The sequence below is a fragment of the Balearica regulorum genome, chromosome 7, assembly GCF_011004875.1.
Source record: "Balearica regulorum gibbericeps isolate bBalReg1 chromosome 7, bBalReg1.pri, whole genome shotgun sequence".
Classification (NCBI taxonomy): domain Eukaryota; kingdom Metazoa; phylum Chordata; class Aves; order Gruiformes; family Gruidae; genus Balearica; species Balearica regulorum.
Genome location: NC_046190.1, coordinates 17,931,161 through 17,951,149, shown reverse-complemented (window position 1 = coordinate 17,951,149; position 19,989 = coordinate 17,931,161). Strand labels below are relative to the sequence as shown.

At 34.6% G+C, this 19,989-nt stretch overlaps 1 protein-coding gene across 4 annotated transcripts in view; it reads left to right on the top strand.

The window, feature by feature from the left end:
- IDE (insulin degrading enzyme) overlaps window positions 1-19,989 on the top strand; it is a 64,374-nt gene that overhangs the window by 24,577 nt on the left and 19,808 nt on the right. For 3 of the 4 annotated variants that reach the window (XM_075758229.1, XM_075758230.1, XM_075758228.1), the window contains exons 12-15: window positions 9,568-9,670; window positions 10,618-10,740; window positions 13,139-13,221; window positions 17,685-17,829. In XM_075758229.1, coding sequence (XP_075614344.1) covers window positions 9,568-9,670; window positions 10,618-10,740; window positions 13,139-13,221; window positions 17,685-17,829 — 454 coding nt within the window. Of the gene's footprint in view, window positions 1-9,567; window positions 9,671-10,617; window positions 10,741-13,138; window positions 13,222-17,684; window positions 17,830-18,356; window positions 18,502-19,989 lie in introns of all 4 variants that reach the window. The other variant, XM_075758226.1, reaches the window with a different exon arrangement.

Here is a 19,989-nt window from a genome sequence, read left to right as displayed (position 1 = left end):
GCTGTGTATATTTTATTTTCCCTAACGAGAGCTACAAAACTTTGTGCATGTTAGCAGACCCTCTGAAAAATATCAGCTGATGTGGGTAGAAATAGCTGTGTCTTTAGCTGCTAAAATCTCTCAGAGTACCAGAGTCTCTCTTTGATGTGAGTGTGGCCATACTGTATGTGTATTTTCTTGGCAGAGTGAGTGGGCTGCAGTACAAATTTCAGGGCTCAGTACTTGGCCAGACTAGATATTGAAAGGAAAAGGGGAGTCCTCTCTCCTGTGCTTTTGAGGATCTTCTGTTGCCACCCAAGCAGGGTAGAAAAGGGAGAGGCCAAAAGAATAAATGTACCTAAAGTCTGTTTGAATACCTGAAGAACAATAGTGTGATCAGGATGAGGGAAATAATACTTTGCTGAGATGATGATTTTCAAGTGAAGGAATCTGGAAACTAGAGAAGAAAATGAGGGCAGGTGAAAAAAGGGTGTATTAATTGAAAAGGAGGAAGGGTTGGGCAAATGATTAACAAAGGGAGGAAGAGCCTGGGATGAGAGCTGGCAAAGGTCACCAGAGAGGTAATTTAAGGGAGGCCGTTGGTAGCTGTGGGGAGCTTGTATCTCAGTCAAGGATGGATGGAGAGGCTGTCTAGTGGAACTGCTGGGAATGGTTGAGTGCAGATTGGACAAAAATAAGAGAGAAGGGTAGGAATTGGGTCTGTTAAGGCAGAGTGCAGATAAGGAGAGCCGGTCTAGAAGAAAAGATTGTCAGGCTTAACAAGGATATTCAACTGAGAGTCCTGAGTCATGGAAACAGGGCAAACAGAAGAGGCAAAGAGGTCCGAGACAAGGAACCTGAGGTAGGATAGCTGCAGACTGATGGGACCAAACTTAGAGGAACTGAGCAGAAAAGCCTGTGCAGACTAAGTGCAGTGTAGTCTACAAAGGCCAAAGAAACTAAAGTTTACCAAGTCTTGCTATTTTTTTTTCTCTGCAGCTGTATGCTTTTTTTTTTTTTGCCCTTTTTCCCCCCGTAGAATAGAAATGTGCTGGAATTACATAAGATGCTAGTATGATGTATTGCTCTGCCTGACCTACTAATGTAGTTGGAAGGTGTGTAGTGAAAGTAACAGGAATCTGTAGAAAGAAAAAACTGAAGATTCAAGGTTAAGACTGTTTAGTGCTGCCCGGGAGAACTGAACTCCTCTGTTGCTTTGTCACAAGCTTCCTAAGTGGCATGAGACAAGCTCCTAAAATAAACTTTTCACAGCAGGCCAGTAATTACTCCTTCCTTTTTATTTTCCTGAGTATGCCTAAGGTCTTAAGGCCTAACTAGAGGGATTGGTGAGCACCTGAATCCACAAAAAAACTCAACAGCAGCTTTGCTTTTATGGTACCTAATCTATGAGGTACCATACAATGTGAAGAATTTGAAAAAAAAAAAAAAAAAGTCTTAAAATTAGCAACTAAAATGAATTGCTACTGTATAACTTTGTGGATCTCTATGTGCCTCGGCTTCCTATAAGAATGTCTCATGGGATATTTTAAAATATGGGATTAGTTCCTCTAATGCTGATGGCTGTGGAAGAGGTGTTTTAGTAATTCTGTTTATTTAGAGAAAGAGGTGAATATTGGAAAGGAAGAAGTCAGGTCATGCATTGAGCAAAACATATAAAATATTGAATAACTATTTCTTAATTATTGTGCACTGAACAGGGCAGAGGTTCAGTAGGACAGTATGTAAATTTCTGTATGTGTATATTTACATGTATGTATAAAGTACATGAGGCAACAGTTGTACTTTGGAGTCTTTTTTTTTGGTAATTGGATTCTTTTAATATATCTTTTGTGTCTATTGTAATAAATTGTAATATTTAATTAGTGGTGTAGAGGTATTATTAAAATGTATGAAAAGACAGGACAACCTCTTGCTTGTGATTCTATATATCAGTCTTGTTTTATTTGAACACCTGTTTATCAATGTTTTGAAAAGCTGGATGTGCGATACAAAAAATAATGATTTTTAGGTGAGTGTCTGTTTCTGAATATGTTCCACACTGAAATTTTCAGTCAGTGTTGGATATAGAAGGACGGCGAGGCATGCATTCATATATTTCTAGAGTTCATATATTTCAGCCTTCTGAAACTGCTGTGAATTACTTACAAGTTTGGGCATGAATCTTATCTATGTTTGTGTCAATGACAAAATCTGTCCCATATATTCGTTTAGTTCAAGATGCACGTTACTTTATTTTCAAAAGATGGTTTATTTCAAATAATTATTGGATAAAGTAGGATAAAATTGGATTATGAACTGTATTTGCAAATGTCATGGGGTTCTTGGTGTTTCTAGGGGTATATGAATAATGATAAAATAACGAGCTGCCTGTGTCAGTGACAGTAGTTGCCATGGTAATTAATGCCCTTTAAAGAAGGGCCTATATCTTTGTGTGTGGGTGTGCATCTGTGTGTAACGTGTGGGGTACTGCAACTGAAGCTTGCATATTTCAAGAGATCATATTTTGAACATACAATACTTTAAAGAAAGTTTCCAGGTTCTCTTTCTATTGTATTAAATACGTATGTTTTGAATGTATTTCCATGTTGATCTACGTCTTGAAAATTTCATACAAGAGCTTACCTTTAACATAAAGACTGTTTTTAGTAATTAAAATAGAGAATATATAATTACTTCTTCTCTGAAGAAAGCTTAACCAAATTTCACATGAATTTGAACTTTTAACTGATTTTAGAATTACTTGTAAGCAATAGGTGAAACATTTTTTATACCAGTTTAGTAAACAAGCTACAGGTGCTTAATCAGATTTATTATAGCTTCTCATGGCTTTAAAATGTGGCTCTTAACATTGCAAGACAACAGTCAATGTTATCATGGGGAAGGATAACTTCTGTAATGTAAAATGGGGTTTTGATATTAGTCAGAGAACTCATAAAGCATCTGCTTGCTTATGTTTTCAAAAATTGCTAGAGGAAATTAATGTACGTAAATACATTCACAGACTCTTTAAGCTTATCAGATGCTGCTGGGTGCCACAGACCACTCATGAGTTTTCTGTGTTACTCCTGTCACTGGCTCTGCCAGCGTTTTGACATTCCCTTCCAGCTGGACAGTACTTCAGCATAAAATAGCCATAATTAACCTTGTTCAAAAGTTGTTAGTGTGAGAAAGGAAAGTATAGAGAATACAGGTAGAGGGAGAAAATTCAAGTCTACAGAATGTGGTCAGAAGCACAGGAATAGTGATGACAATTTTTAGAAGAATTTAGAATGTTACATGGTGTGCTTTTTCCAAATATGTAGTAAACAGCCGTTTCACAATGTTCTTTTAGTTAATATAAGTCCACTTGCAGTTGCAATTCTGCATTCCTTTGTCCTTGGTTCAAAAGGGGGGGGTTGCAAAAAAAATCAAGATGAGCAAGAATCTTATTAGAGAGAGAAGAAAAAGTAATTCTAAAAAGATATGGAATTTAACCATAGCTTACTTGAAAAGTTAGTAACTAAAGAAAATATTTTGTTTTACTATTTTATGTATCATAGTAATTTTGTAGGGTTACATCAGTCTTCTCCCATTTGACAAAGTAACTTGCTGGAGATGGGAATATTCTCTACATTTGGTAATTCTGGATTAATTTTAAATAAAGGATTTTTTCCCAAGATGGAACACCTCCAGAGCCAAATAGTAACTGAAGCTGATCAGTTTTAATATTTGAAGCAACTGGGAAGCGTTGATCCTTCAGATAATGGAGATAGTTGTTTCAGCTTTTCAAAGTCAGCCAGTTTTGAATGTTGCGTGTATGACTCTTCAAGTAGCAAAGTGTAGTACGTTTAGACTGGAGAGGCACAGCAGTGGGGGTGTGTTGGAAATTAAATTTGATAGAATAGGTATGCTTTTCTGTACAGGAAGGTCTCAAAGTTTTCATAATGGAAGAGTGATGGTGGCATGATGACTGAATCAAGAAAGCTTGTGATCAGAGACGGGTTGTCATCTAATAACTTCTGTGTATGTGTGTCTCCATGTAATCCTGGCCTTTAAATGTCTCAGGTCTCACCCTGCTTTCTTCTAGCTCACCATTACTGTGCTTTCTTTTTGGATGCTAGAAGAAATATGTTGCGTTTAATTTTCCCTCAGGATTAACCACATTGTCTCTTCACTTTACCTGGCTTAAGAAATAGATTATAATGATTATCTAATTTTAAGCATGTGAATAAAAAAGCTAAATACTGGGAGATAAAGGGACTTTCGGAATTGGAATATACCAGGTTTTATGGCCTCTTCAGTTTATTGTTAAAGAAATTATATATACTTTTTTATTGCAGAGATCTTAGTAGGGCTTAAAGCTGGTAAATACAGGTAGGTTAGTTCTCTGAAGCTTAAATACCCACAGCTATGCCTACAGCTGTCCTGTTAAGGCTTAAATATAAATACATACAAACTAGAGAGTGACCAAAAACTGATTAAATGCAGTTCTAACAGCAGAATTCAGCAAAGCACTGATGTTTTAACATGGGTTGAGTGAGGCCTGCAGGAGGCCGGTAAGGATGTAACAGCAGGCATACTTTGAGTTTGAATGGTATATGGTCAGAGTAATAAATGTATTGCTTATTATGTGTAGACTAAAACCATGCTAGTGTTTGCTATTGCCATAACAACTGTACATTCACATCTTAGTTCTCTTTATGTTCAGGCTATTTGTCATCTCCAAAACTATAACTTAAAAAAAGAAACCCAAAACATCAACCCAAATTTAAGATTGTGTTGCTTTTTCCAGCTTCTCTAAATAATACATTTTTTCATTGTAGGCTCAGAAGTTATAGTTGTGCTTCTATGTAGCTTCTATGATGATAAAGTAAGCTGTTTTTTCTCAGATGTAGAAGTATAAGTACTTTCAATTTTAGTGGGAATTAAATGCTTTTATTCAGGGCATCAGGTGTTTGAAGATCTAACCTAATTATGCCTTGCATAAATTGTGTCTTGCAATAGTTCAGTTTCCATTGATTTTAATTTTTCCTTTGTATTGTGGTTTTGTTTATAATTTCCTTTTTCATAACCCTATTGGAATTCACCTACACTAAAAACTTTTCTTGGCATATCTATATTGGGGTGGTTGCATTCACAGAGACTACTGTTCAATGTCTTTTTTTTAAAACTTTAGCTTTTCAACTGTTATTTTCTTAACAAACTGTGTTTTTAAAAAGTATGGAAAAATATCCATACTCACAGATGGTAGCAAGTATCCATATGTGCTTCTATTTGAACCATAACAGGAAGTTTTCATATTCTCCTTCTGCCCCCACACACTACTTGTTGCGTTTAGTGGTTTAATTTCCCTAAGAGAGAAACCTTTTTAAGATGAAAGTATGTTTTCACTTGTTCACACTGCATTGGGTTTTGCCAGCCATCTGTGAAGATAAGGGAATAGACTTGGCATGTGTTGCAATCTTTGCTGAAAAATGTAATTTTCCCATCATTTCCAATAAAATTTTTTCCCCTCATCATCTGCAGAATAAATGCTCTTATTAAAATTTAGGAAGCCAGTGACTCATTAGATTAAGCAACTAGAGAACATTTTCCCCTGAACGGTAAATGGACTTTTTTCCTTTCTTGATATCTGAAGTGCAGCACTCGTACTATCCTAGAGAGAAGAAAAATAAAAGGAATGCCAAAAATGTTGATACAGAAATTTCTAAGAACTGGAATTTCACACTTTCAGTGAAGTTGCTGATGCTCATCCCTGACGATAAACACGTTACAAATATGGAATGTAGGTGTTTATTTTTTAATTGCATTGTATCTGAGTAAAGATTTTAAAAATCACAATTCGTTTGCTTTTTTCTCTCTCCCAGAAACCGTTGCGGTTGTAGAGAGTTATTTTTATTGAACCCTAACAAATAACTCATGTTTCTGCAGAATTATTAGAATGCTGCAACCCAGCAACATCTCTTTGCATGTAGTTTACCCTCTTATTCTGTTTTCTAATGAGATTATTATGGAAGTGGCTTTGAATAGCCTGTATTACCTTACATCAGTTCTACTGATGGTTTTGGGGGAAGTTATAAACAAATCTAGGCTTTTGCTGGTTTTGTCTCACTCATGTTATTTTATGCATTTGAATAAGAAATGTATAATTTTTTCCATTGTTTGATGATGTCATCATTTGGAAGACAAAGTTTAACTTAGTTCCTAAAAAAGGCAATTGTTCCTTTTTAAGCATAAATTCTTTTTTTTTTTTTCCAACAAATTTGCTTTGAGACATATCTGTTACTAATATCACAAATACCTGGGTCTCAAAGTCTATTACTTTTTCACCTTCAGAAGCTTGAGTTATGTTTTGTATATCTGGAATACAGTAGTTGATAATCTTTCCTGGACGTACATTCATTTTAAAGCACACATTCTTTTCTGAAGTCTCCTGTGGATCTGTAACTTGTAGCTTTATTTTAGATTTCAGGAGACTGAAAACCAAGATGGCATCTATTAAATCTGTATCAGATTCTAGAAATTGTCCTTGTCTTTGAAAATTGACCATAACTGAGGACTACAACAGTTTACATGTACAAGAGTGTACATACAGAAGTAAATTGCATTTACAGTTTCAGCTCTATTCCATGTTCATGAATGGCTCAGAAGCCTAATTGCACCAGTTGAGTTTAAATATGTTATAACCAGGTCCTATTAAAGATTGCCCGATTGCCTGTCTTGCTTTTCCAGTGCATTTCAATGCTGTCTTATGTATACCCCATGGATGTTCATAGTGTTGAACAGCACAACACAGAAATGAAAAGCAAACATGACATTACGTAATTGGTAACTTTAAAGATGCATCATGATACATTTAAATAACTGCACAGCATTGTATTTCTTACCTGTGGTGGTGCTTTTCCCCTCTTCTTTTTCTGTCCTGGTGTTCATTGTTGTTGGTGCTTGTATCTTGGTTTCGATTGTTAGTCTCAGGCAGATGAAATGTCTTTCGGTTTGTTTCATGTGGTTGTGGGTATGTTTCAGAGAGCTCAAAGTGTAAGTAATCATTCTAGTAGTGATTTGGTGTATAGGGAGGGCAGGAGGATCCCTTGAAGCAGAACTCCTTGAAGAATTTTAATGTTGATTTCCACAATTTCATTTCTGTATGCTGAGCAGACAATTATTTTTAGCTCTTTAATTTTAGTATGTTCCTACAGCAAATGTTTGGGTGCTTGGTTTGTCACTGCTGCTTGAGCATCGCTACGTTGGAGAAGGAGGCAATGTCAAATAAGATACCTGTGTATTATAGCATAAAACACCTTTGTCTTGTTGCTCGGACACATGATTATTAGAATTTTATCAAGATAATCTTTTAGCTTAAGACTTTTTTTTTTTTTTTTTAATTTTTTATTTAATGGACGGAAAGGCCTGGTAGGTTGCTCTGAAATTCTAGTAGACTTTATGGTTTTCATAGTCTCTTAGCAACTTCATCTGTACGTGATAGAGGTTTTGCTCACCAGCTGTCCAAGTTAAAATGCAAAACATAGTAGAATATTTCTATGGCTCATTTTAATAAACAACAATCTCTAATAGATTTCACCATGTTGACCGAGCGAGTGTCTGCTGTTTTGCAAGAGCAAATATTCTCTAGGATTAAAGTGCTTAGTTCTTTGCTGAATGTTTATTTAGTATTGTTCCTTTTGTATAAAAAATGAAATAGATGTAACGTGCAAACAGATATGAAACCAATTTACATGAAGTAATAATAAAAATGTTAACCATCTCTATTGCCACTTGCACTGAGATGGAGTAATGTATCTTTTCAAGATGAATGTTCTTCTTCTGGTTTGGATATTGCATAACTTTTGCAGAAGAGCAGGGGTTGTTTTGTGTGTATACGTGCGTTTTTATGGTAATCATGTGGTTCTTTCAAAGGCAGGGAGCAAAAATTTCTCCCTTCCTCAACCTAGAGGAAATCTGCATCCCTGAAGCATATTAGCACATATGATTTAAAATACTGTCTCAAAATTAGACAGTCTGTGGTGCAAGTCCTGCTTCAATTTTTGAATCTATTGCTAGAGAATGTGTCTTTATAGTCCCAAGTGACTCTGAGATGTACTTGTCATTTATTTAAACTCATCTAATGCTGTTTACCCCACTGTTTCCCTGCTACTTGAACTGCAATGCACGGATTATTAATAATTAGAAAATCTTCATAATAGAGGAATTTAGAACTAAATTCAGCAGAATCCTGTTTTCTTCAGCCTTCTTGGATCATTTAATCATGTACATGTAAACATCAGATGAAAAAGGAGGGATGAGGACATAGACACTTACAATATTAATAGTCCACATATTTAAACTTTTCAATGTATCGCAAAACTCAACCCAAGGGTATTCTCCAGTAGCATATTTGTAAAGTAAAATACTGTAGTTCAAGACACATCTGTATGCCTGTTTTAATTTATGCCCCACTTTGCCGTGTACCTTAGAAATGCACAACAATGTTCCTGGCCTGAAGATTTGTGATGAAAAAAGAACACTTACATTGCATATATTTTGGTGCTTTAATGTGCATTTTAGCCATCTGCATAAGATTTGACAAAGTTCGTTACTGTGCTATCCAGCATCTAGGGATTGCTAAATGTATGTAGGAAGTAATTATGCTACCATTTTTTGACCATTTCAGAATTCTTCTAAACATTTATTAACTCTTAAAGCTAGCTACTTGATTCCATTGAACACTCTTTTGTGTTCTAGGTTGTTAAAAAGAATTAAAGTTTTCTCGACACCTATTATGAAGACTCCTGAAAGAATACTAATAAGTTTGTTGTTTTCTTTATTCTGGATATCATCTTATTTAGGTGTATTATTTAGTTCAAGAAGTGTCTGAACGATGCTTTTAGTCATATGGTTTAGTTTTAGGTAATCCTGCAAGAAGCAGGGAGTTGAAGTCGATGGTCCTTATGGGTCCCTTACAACTTGAGATACTCTATGATTCAGGTTTCTAATTGAGTATATATAATTTGTTGTATTGACTGTAAAATACATTAATCTTCCTGCTTTTCTTTGTTTCCCCTCAAAAAAAAAAAAAGGGAGGGGGGGAAAGGAGAGATATGAGAATGATTCAAAATGAAGAAACTCCCTTACTAGCAAACTATGGGAGAGTGAAACTGCAGTAATGTAATCTGGTCTGGAATAAAATTTCTATAATCAGTAATTTCACATATCTTAGTGTTGATATAGGAGGTATGAAAAATGTTGTTGTTGCTTCATTAATTTTGTAGCAGATCTCAAAGTCTGCTTTCTTTGTTTTCTGGAACAAGGATAACGTCTAAAAATTAGTAATTGCATGCAACAATAATTGCGTGTAACTCTAGGTTGTAACACTTTAGAAAAACAGTAAAATTAAATGATGCTCATAACCTGATTTCATTTCATCAGTATACATATACTTGCTATCCAAATGTACTCTGTAGTCGTCCAGGGACCATTTCCAGCAATATATACATTCTAGTGATGGAACAGAAATAGTGCTCTGAATAATTTCTCGCAGTCTTTTCTCAGACACAATCATGTCAAAGGGCTTTGTCTCTTTGTTTTCAGAGTTGCAATAGTTTCCAAGTCTTTTGAAGGAAAAACTGATCGAACAGAAGACTGGTATGGAACACAGTACAAGCAAGAAGCAATTTCTGATGAAGTTATTAAGGCATGTTAGAACTTTTAATATATTTTAATATCTGCAAGTGAAAGTGGTAAATTCTTTGTCTAATTTTCCATTTAGTTGAAGGGAGAACTTAAATCTGCTCTATGTGGCATGAAAATTGTGCAATGAGTCTGTTTAATATTATGAGAAGTAAGGATCTTATGTTAGTCTTTAGATTTCAAATATTTATTACATAGGACAGATACATTTCATGGTTTTAAACCATGTTAAATACAGGGAATGTTATACCATTTTTGGTATAAAATATCCATAATGGACAGTGGCTACTTAAAAATGTAAGCATTAACTTCTTAAAAATATGTATTAAATGTTAATGAAGTAGTCTGTTCTTAAAGGAATCTTTTTACAACTGTTATATGTAACTGTTTCTGAAATTGATTTTTGCAACTTAGAAAATGAGTATATTTTGCCAGTCAAAACTCCCAACAAATGAGGTGGGCAAATCCTTATTGAAACTTGTTCCTGATCTATTCTTTTAAGAAGAGATGGCTGTAAAATACACCCTAGAGCTAAATTGGACCAGCGGAGCATGCTTTGAGCAGGCACTGCATAGGAACACTTCACTTTAGCTTGTCCATACCTATGTTCTTGATGACAATTCTTGCTTATGTATTTAGTTTAATACCTTGATTTAGAGTTCACAGTAGCAGAAAAGATGAGACGTAGACCCAGCTTCCACTCTACAGTAAACTTTTAAAAATTATTTTTTATCTTTTTTCTTCCTCCTCAGAGCACTTCATCCTGCTGATAGCCTACTCCAACTTGGTTTCCCAGATATTTCTCTCTTTCCCTGTTATCTTAATAGTATTTACACATAAGCTAGTGGAACACATTTTTAAATCTTTTGTTACAGCATAAAATAAATAAGTATATAGCCATTAATTAAGCAGAAGTTCTACTTAGCCTCATCGTTTCTCCTGTTTATCTAGAAATGGCAAAATGCTGACCTGAATGGGAAATTTAAGCTTCCAATGAAGAACGAATTTATTCCTACTAACTTTGAGATTTTGCCATTGGAAAAAGATGCGACACAGTACCCTGCCCTTGTCAAGGTAAGCTGTCTGTATTTGTTCTGTTTGCTAGCTAACCTTCTGGGAAGTTACCAGTTAATTCCTATGTGTTTTTAAAATACAGATCATGTCATTTTCCAAAGTATAATAAACAAAAAAGGACAAAACTTAAAAGATAATTGCTAGAAAGACAGTAGAAAGTTCATTCTTGCTAAACTTTGGATTATGACTATTTGGGTTCCTGTGAAAATGAATCTACAAACAGCTTGACCTCTTTGCCCTTTTGAAAATGTGTTAACAATTGATAGAAATAGTGTTAAAGCTCTTTATTCAGCAGAAGGGTGACTGCCACTCTTGTATTCTTCTGAGCAGTATTCAGTAAGTCAAGGCTGTAGACAAAGCTATTATTTTGTAACAGTATATGGAAAAAGCTTGTGATTGCATGGAAAAAGGGAGAGGGGGATGTAAACATGTAAATAAACATCACTCTCTAGTCTCCTGGAAGCATCATTTAATGATCTCAATGCATCTAGCAAATATCAGCTTTTCTGAGTACCTAAAATTTACTAAATATTAATTCTCACAACTGTAGCGTAGTTTTCTTTGCTAATGTGCATCTCTGTTCTAGGCTTAGTTGGAGGATAAGTAGGAAAAGTCTTCTGCAATTACGTGTTGTGCTTCAGCTTGAATACTGGATTCGGGAATACTTCTTGCACATTAGATTAATATAAGTCTACTTTAGTGCAAAGACATCCTACAGGAAAACATGTTTGTCCTGGACAGGACATTTTAGATATATACTTGAAGCAGTATTATTAACAGAGGAGGACTTCGAGCATATGTTTTTGTTCATCCTGAACAGAAACCCTAAGCCTCAGCAGGGACGAATACTACAGCTCTATTAAGTAACACTAATTGGTTTGCTACAGAAACTTGATGGTCCTTCAGTGTCTCTGTAGCAACTAGGCAATTGATCCACACAAAAGCTTTGCTTTAAGGCATCATTGCTTCAGAAATGTATTTGCTTTTAGTTTTTCCTTTCCCTTTAAAGTACATTTTCTGAGGGAAAATGTTTTTAATCTTCTGTTCGTGATGAAATAGACATCTATTTTGCCTGCATATCTCTTATTTTCTCCCCAGCTGTATGCCTGTACCATTTTCCTTTTGTGGGTCCTGGCATTTGTCTGACCCCACAGCAAAACATTGAAAGACCTAAATAGCAGAGATTAACTACAAGAAAAGCAATTTTTCTGTGTTTTATATGCCTAAGTGAGCTTGCTACGAACTGGACCAGTGTTGTGGAGAAAAGGAGGGACGGGATTGTAAGTGCAGGAACAGGATGGCCATTTTTTACTGGTGGCTTGTTACTAGGTCACCTCTGTAACGGCACATCTTGCCCTCAGGAAAGAGGTTAGGGTATGGGCTTTGGCCTCAGGGCTGAATTTTTACGATGGACTGCAGCTGGCAATCTCCAGCTATTGGATCAGGTCTCCCGTACTATGGGCAGGCTCTACTATTTATCATTCTGTCCCTGATGTAAGATATATTCTAAACTGCATAGTAGCAATTTAACAGAATAAAATTGTTGTTGTTTCAGAGAGAAGCTGTAATTTGGCTTTTTAGTACGAGTCGAATATTGTGTAGAGGAAGGTCTGCTGTAAAAGATGAGACTTATTTCTTTTATGCAAAGAGGAGGAAAATACTGTGCCAAATTCCTGAGAAGCAAAGAACATCTGCTCAAAAATATGAGAGAAATAATTTTACATTTAAAAGTTCTCTCTTATGTATAGCAATTTAAAGAAAAGGTGTTGGGGGAATAAAGTTAACTAGAGTTGGAACAGAGAGAATCTATTTCACAGCTTTTGTGGGATAAAAAGCAATAGGGGAGGTTGTTTAGATTCTTTCTTGTACTAGGAGATAATTCTAAAAAAATTTTGGTGACCCATCTTTTAGCTGATTTCCAACTAGTTTTACTACTTTTTCTAAATGTGTGTGTTTTGGTACCGATGTTACTTTAAAACAACATACAATGCATTAATATTTTTTACTAAAAACATTAAATACACAATTACATTCTTAGTCTAAAACATGTCTGTATGCTGCTGTAGTGCTGCATAATGGTACATCTTATTTTAATGCCAGCGTTAGCTTTTGTGAAGCTAACTCTACATTTGTTTTTGATCAGTCCTGCTCTAGAGCAGTAGTTCCCTTATTCACAGTGCTGTAGCCATTTAACTGCTTGTTAAGGTGACATATGGCAAGAAGAGAGTCTCAATAAGGATAGATGATGTATACACAAATGTATATAGCAAGAATATGAATTTAAGGGGACAACACTAAACTGAGATTTGAAGTGGCGCAGCGACTTTTTATTTTAAATAGTATAGTATCATACAGTTAGGTTTTGTTAGGTCACCTAACATTTCTTTTCTTGACACAGGACACAGCTATGAGCAAACTATGGTTCAAGCAAGATGACAAATTTTTTCTGCCAAAAGCTTGTCTCAACTTTGAATTTTTCAGGTATGCAGTGTTAAGTATATCGCATGAATTGCTCTCCAAACATTTCTTGTTTGTTGGGAATCTGTATTTCTGTGGCAAAGACTTTCCTGCATGTATTGAGGCTTTAAAACATTTGTCCTTGCTTTGGAATATGCAGTAAGATACAGACAGCATGAAGGTTCACATAAGTTATGCAGTAGTTGAGTAGCAAGCAGTTTGAGGTGCTCCGTCTGTATTAGCAGGAAAAGTTTATCTAAAAATACTTTAAAAACAAATTTTCTTATATGTTTTATTTGCTATACTGAAATTTGCCTACCAGTAGGACCTACTACATATTGCAATATACATCTTTAAAAATGTGTGTATGTTATTTTAAATTGACTAAATCACAACCATTTTAAGATAGTATTTTCTTTGTAAAATGCTATTCTGATAATGGGTTTAGGTTCAAATTCTATTTTAATATGCATAATGCAAGCCAGTATAAAATTCTAAGTGCTTAAAATTGTGGGATTTTATTTAAGTGACACCAACAACTGGTTGTTTTGTTTTTGTTTTTGTTTTTTTTTTTATTTTTTTATTTCAAAGAACACTGTCTGTATTATCAGGGAATGTGTGATTCTCACCTCAAGATGCGTGAAGTGCTGTAGTGTTAATTCTGGTCTTACATTATTTTCATCACAGGAAAACTTTTTCTTAAGTGAGCATGACAGTGATGTACCTTCTTAGTTTTCTTTTCAAGCAATAATTTTTAAGTTTTGAATTAAAAAAAAAATACTACTGTCTTTAGAGTGCAGCTATTTCTGTGCTGGCCTACTGAAAGTGAAAATAATTTCAGGAACTGTCCTCTTTTGGCCTAATGAAGTGATTTGATGATATTGCTGGAAAGGCTATCATGTGGGCTCTGATAGATGCTCGTAGATGCACTGTTAAGTCCTTGTTTTCAGTGATGACTTGAAATTTTTCTTGGCAGAATTTTAGATAAAGGGTTTTTCTGGAGACCGTCAGATCTTGCTACTGATGTTCGTTCTAGTTGCAGAAGACAGGTTGCCTGGGCATTTCCTCTTTCTTTTTGCTTTTTGAAACCACAGGGCAAACATTACAACTGTTTCAACTTCAATGTGTCAGGAAATGGAAGATCAAAATGGTAACTGCCCACCTCTTACGCAGAGAACAACAATTCCAATACTTTGCCTTCTTTGTTCATATGTGGTGGCTTTCCCTTGTACTGTTTGGCCAAAATCCAAAATAGGATTTTATCGATGGACCTTGAGTTTATGTTATACAGTTGTGAGTGTTTTTTAAAAAATCAATTCCAAAAGAACTATGAGTGATCCAATCTCTATACCAGTTTGCGAATGATTAAAGATAATTGATTTTATGTAGAGCAGACGAAGGTATAAGTATGTATACACACACAATATCATAGAATCATATAATAGTTTGGGTTGGAAGGGACCTTTAAAGGTTATTGAGTCCAGCCCTCCTGCAATGAACAGAGACATCTTCAACTAGCTATGTGGTAATAGTCTTTCCCTGTTAGATTTGTACTTTCATCTCAGTGAGCCATTTAAAAAGCCAGGAGTACTTGAGCTTTGCTGACTAATGTAATGGAATGATTTATCTCTTTCCTGCTAGGAATGGTTACAGGTGGAAAGCTGTGGAAAGGGTTGGGGGCAAGGGTTCTCTCCTTTTCTTTAAAAATAATATGGTAATTGTATATGAACGGATGTGAGGAGATTTTGACAATATTGGATACGTCATTTCCAAAAGAAGTTGCAAGCAAGTGTGTCTGGTTTTGATACTTAAGATTCTTCATGAATCTCTCTCTCTTTTGAGACTGGTCATGCTGATGGTCATTGGAGGAAATGGTGAAATGTATAGTGTTTATTCCTGAAACTTGATGAAATTACTCATAGCTCTTGTGGCCAAGTGAATTGGTGAATAAAGCTGTCTTAGTAACGTAGGTTTTCATAAAAAGTTTTCACCTCAATTCCAGATCAGAATATGATGGCTCTGTTGCCTTGTAGCAGATTGCAAGAATTTGTTCACACTACAGACTGCTTCAGTAAGACAGAAGAAATGAGAAGGATTTCTTCTGCCTGCAGCCCTGATCATCACAAATCATTGGAAGAATTCCTAACCCAGATCTTATAGCAGCAACTGCTGTGTAGATAAATTAAGAGGAAGTTGATGAGGGTGATGTCTCCCTCAAACGTACAAATCCAGTAGGAATAATCTGAGTATATGAACCTCTTGAAGTCGCCTTGTTCCAAAACTGAAAATCCTTACATGGCACAAGTCTTGCATTAAAGAAACACCATAGTAAAAACCTCTGGCACTGGACTTATCATCGAGCCTAAAGGATGATGATAAGCTTTTGGTTTTGTATGAATTATAACTTAAGAATGCAAGTATCCTTTTTTTTTTTTTTTTTTAAAGGAAGCAAAGTAACAATGTAATGTGCTGTTGTTTTGAAAACTTTGTAAAGGTAGTTATAAATTCTGCACTTAGTTTCCCAAGGCTTAGAGAGATGGATGTTAAGAATACAGTACCAGTTATTTTTAACTGGGTACTTGTTGTCTTCCAGCTTAATATTTCAAGCAACTTGAGTTGCTCATACAGTAACCCAGGATCAATGCTTTAGTGTTGATTCCAGATATGTCACTTACAGCTCTGTTTCAAAGGGGAAAGGACTAGACTTTAATGTTTTACAAATAAACTATCAGTGATTGAGTTGTTCTGCTTCTTCAAGTTAAGTCAATAAAACCTAGAATTAAGTATTTATTTACAAAGTTCTCAGTAACAGAAGGCAATTCGCAGAACAGTGTTAGAATAATTGTTTTCTATTATTTTTCACTTGAGGATTAATGATTTAGTAGTTTTCATTATTTTCAAAACTCCCTGTTGGCCTTTGGCAGCTAAGTGACTATACAGAAGTCATAGCTGATATGGATGTAGTAATCACTCAGACTGATTCTCTATTCTAGTGTCAAAATGGAAAAGAATATAATGAGTTTGGAGGAAGGCTTATGATAACGTAGGCTTGACCTACATCTTGCTTTGACTTCATTCTTAATTAAAAATTCAATATAAATTAGATTTGCATCATTGGGCATATTGAAATTGCTCTGTTTTGGGAAATTCTCATTGTGGGGAGAAATGCAAATAGCAGAGTCCTCTCCTTTTTTTTTTTTCTCTCTCTTTTTTCTCTCTCTCTCTCTCTCTCTCTCTCTCTCTCTTTTTTTTTCCCCCTGACCTGTTTGCTTAAGTTGCACAAGCCCAAGCCCAGAATAATTAAGCCAGTAGTAGTAAAAAAGCATATCCTAGGCTAAGATTTCAGACTATAACAGGCTCTGCTTCTCTAATAGATTTTTTTATTTTTTTAATACTTCTTTTTTAAATCTCTTGCCGTGCTTCCTTTCCTTAATCTAAAAGGAAGGAGAAGTCAAAGCCTTACTAAAAACTGCTAGGAACCTTCTTTAAAAATACCTTTGCAATGTATTTTAAAGGTATCGGCATGTGTGTTGTGGTGATGTGACCTTTGTTTTACAGCATTAATATTGGTATATGCTATGCAATACTATGCTATATAGGTGTAAACATATATTATAGCATGTCTCTCAATATGACCATTACTGTTTAGGGAAAATGAATCCAAGTGGCGTGGTTTTGAATTGTAAGTCATGACCTGACAGCAAATGTTTTTGATACTGCTGATTATTTCTGTGAAATTGATAATGAATTTATATGCACTTCAGAAGCTATAGAAATAAATAACTTGTCTTGACTTTGCAGATCTTTAAAACACACAGATATTTAACAATTGGCGCAGTTGAAACATGGCTTGAGTCTTTGAGTTGCATTTTTCTTTTTGAGAAATTTGCAACAGTATTGTATGTGATAAGATGCTTCTCATATACCAGTAGAGCTTGTATAGTTGTTGTCATTAAAAAGATAACACAAAACATTACAGTGGTATGAAAACAGATATGCCAAACTTCTTTCTTGAGCTGAACTTAGCATGTACTGCATATTTTTGTACTACAAATTGCTAATCTCTTAGTTTCTGTAATAGAATCTACTTTGTTTTCGGATAGTGTAGAAGTATTAATTAAATTAGTATTCAGTATGTGGGCTTTCATTTCAGTCTATTAAATTATGTTGGTTATTCAGGGCATATTTATTTTACTCCTGATGAATTCTGTGCAGCAACGTAAATATAATGTGTCTTGATTTATAAGCACAAATAAGGTAATATCTCTGGAATTTTCAATATATTTAGGCATTGCTGAAACCATAAGCAAGCTAAATAATTATTTTCAGGTATGTTCATATTTGGCTTTGAAATAGGAATCCTTCATAATGGGATCCATCAGCATACTCGCAGTAAATATTGTTTCCTTCAGATCAAACTTAAAAGGGCAGAAGAAACTGAGAAATAATTTTAAACTGCATATTTTACTGTCAACATTTTCTTCCAGCCCATTTGCTTACGTGGATCCCTTGCATTGTAACATGGCCTATTTGTACCTTGAACTACTCAAAGACTCCCTCAACGAGTATGCATATGCAGCAGAACTAGCTGGCTTGAACTATGATCTCCAAAATACCATCTATGGGATGTATGTAAGTACCCAAATCAAGGAAGAGCTTAGAGCCTTAAAACTTCTTCCACTCATCAACATTTTTACATTGATTTGATGGAAGGACTTTTAAATAAAAGATGGGTCTAAGGCTGTTACTCCTTTTGATCTTGGTTATTAACCATCCTTTCTTTAATTTGAATTTTAAGTTGAATTTTGTTCAAAGTCTTCAACAATCTTTCCATTCATATTAAGCAAATTTTCTTCTTTCTTTTTATATCATTCATTAAATTAATTAGTTGTAAGGTCTGTTCCTCCATTTTTAAAAAAGAAAAAAGCAACCCTAATCCAAGCTTACATATTTATTCAGTTTGTCAGATACTTACTAAAAACTCTCTGACTGATGGGGTAGAAGACCCCCTATTAAATAAATGGTACACTTCGGCTTTCCTGTTCAAGAACTACTGATCATGAGGCTGCATATACATACTCTTCAGTCATGTTTCTTCATCCATTACTTTGTCACTGCTTGAGGTATCAAAGCATTTCTTTTGTTTTTCTTTTTGTTAGTCGCTACATTTATGCTGATCCTCTCCATTGCAACATGACATACCTGTTTATCAGGTTATTGAAGGATGATTTAAAAGAGTATACATATGCAGCACGCCTCTCAGGTTTGATCTATGGCATTGCATCAGGAATGAATGCAATACTTGTAAGTAAGAAAAAGAAACGCAGGAGGAAATGAAACAGCTTGGGAGTTGTTGAGCTTGGAGAAAACGTTTGACTTCTGCATTTCTAAATGAGATGGTTCATTTTTTTTTCCTTGCATATGTCTCATGAATTAAAGGCAAAGCAAAACTATATTTTAGTCAGTACTGAGTGACCTGATTAAGATTGCAGTGTCTTGTGAATGTGTGTGCGCTGCAATTGTTGCTTTCTAGTTCACGTTTCTACTTACTTGCATGGTAATCTCGCAAGTGCTATTGCTAGTTTCTATATAAAAAGATTAACTTTTCTGTTGAATGAATCTCAACTTTACGGATATTTTTATAATTCTCTAATTCTGCTGTAGTGAGCTGTGGAAATGGATTATGCATGTGTTCATTAGAATGCAATACTGGATATTTATGGCTTTTTCTTAGTGTTTGTTTTTATTACGTGTCTTATCTGTTTTAAAGAGCTGAGAATAGTTACTTGGTAAATACTGATACTATGATAAATGGTTATTTCTTACTCAGCTTCTCCTATGAGATTTATGATAGGAGATTTTAATAGTCTGTCTTGAAATTCTGTAAAAGCTTTTATTAACCATCATTTTATACCAAAATGTGTTTTGAAATTTAGTCTAGAAGTATGATTTTCCAAAGCATCTTAGTAAAAGAATATACTGTACATTGTCTTTACATTTTCTGCATGAAAGTACATGCTGCAATTTTTTTTTTTTTTATCCAACGCAAATCTCATTTCCTGGTGGCATTCACTTAACTTACTGCAAACATGGTTATCTATTCTCAGTTTCAAAGCTTACTGATGTTTCCATGGAATTCCTTTTTAAAAAAAAAAAAAAACAAAAGTGTGTATAATTTTCTTCATTTTTAGTCATGGTCTAGAAGTTATTTTAAATACTGACTTTATATAATAATTTAATATATAATACTAAATATAATATAAAATATAATATAATTTAATAATATAAAGACTGAGGGGTCTTTATATTCTTCTACTGTAAAGATTCGATTTACATGTATTAAAATCAGTTTACTCCATTTTGGTATCTGGGAACTTCTAATATTCTTTTCTATACCATGAAAAATATTATAGTCAATAGGTGTAACTATACATGGTTGATATTTTTAGCAAGGACAGATGCTACACTGGAAACGATCACCCATGGTGATTGTTGAACAGTTTGGGTTCTTATGGTAATTTAGGATATCAGCCTTTGTCATAAATCCATTTATGATATCTTTTTCTTCACATTCATGGTTCAGATGTTTTTCAGCAACTATAGAAGAAAAAAATCTTCCAGCTGGAAAGCAGGAATTCATCTGTATATTGGTCTGTGTCCTAAAATGTAGTTTTACCCTTAATAATTAAACTGCACAAATCCAATTAAATTCTTGTTTCGAGATAACAAGTTTTGAAAGGTTTTTTCCCCAAAAAAAGGCCTTCTAATGCCTTTTTTCATTAGACAAAACTT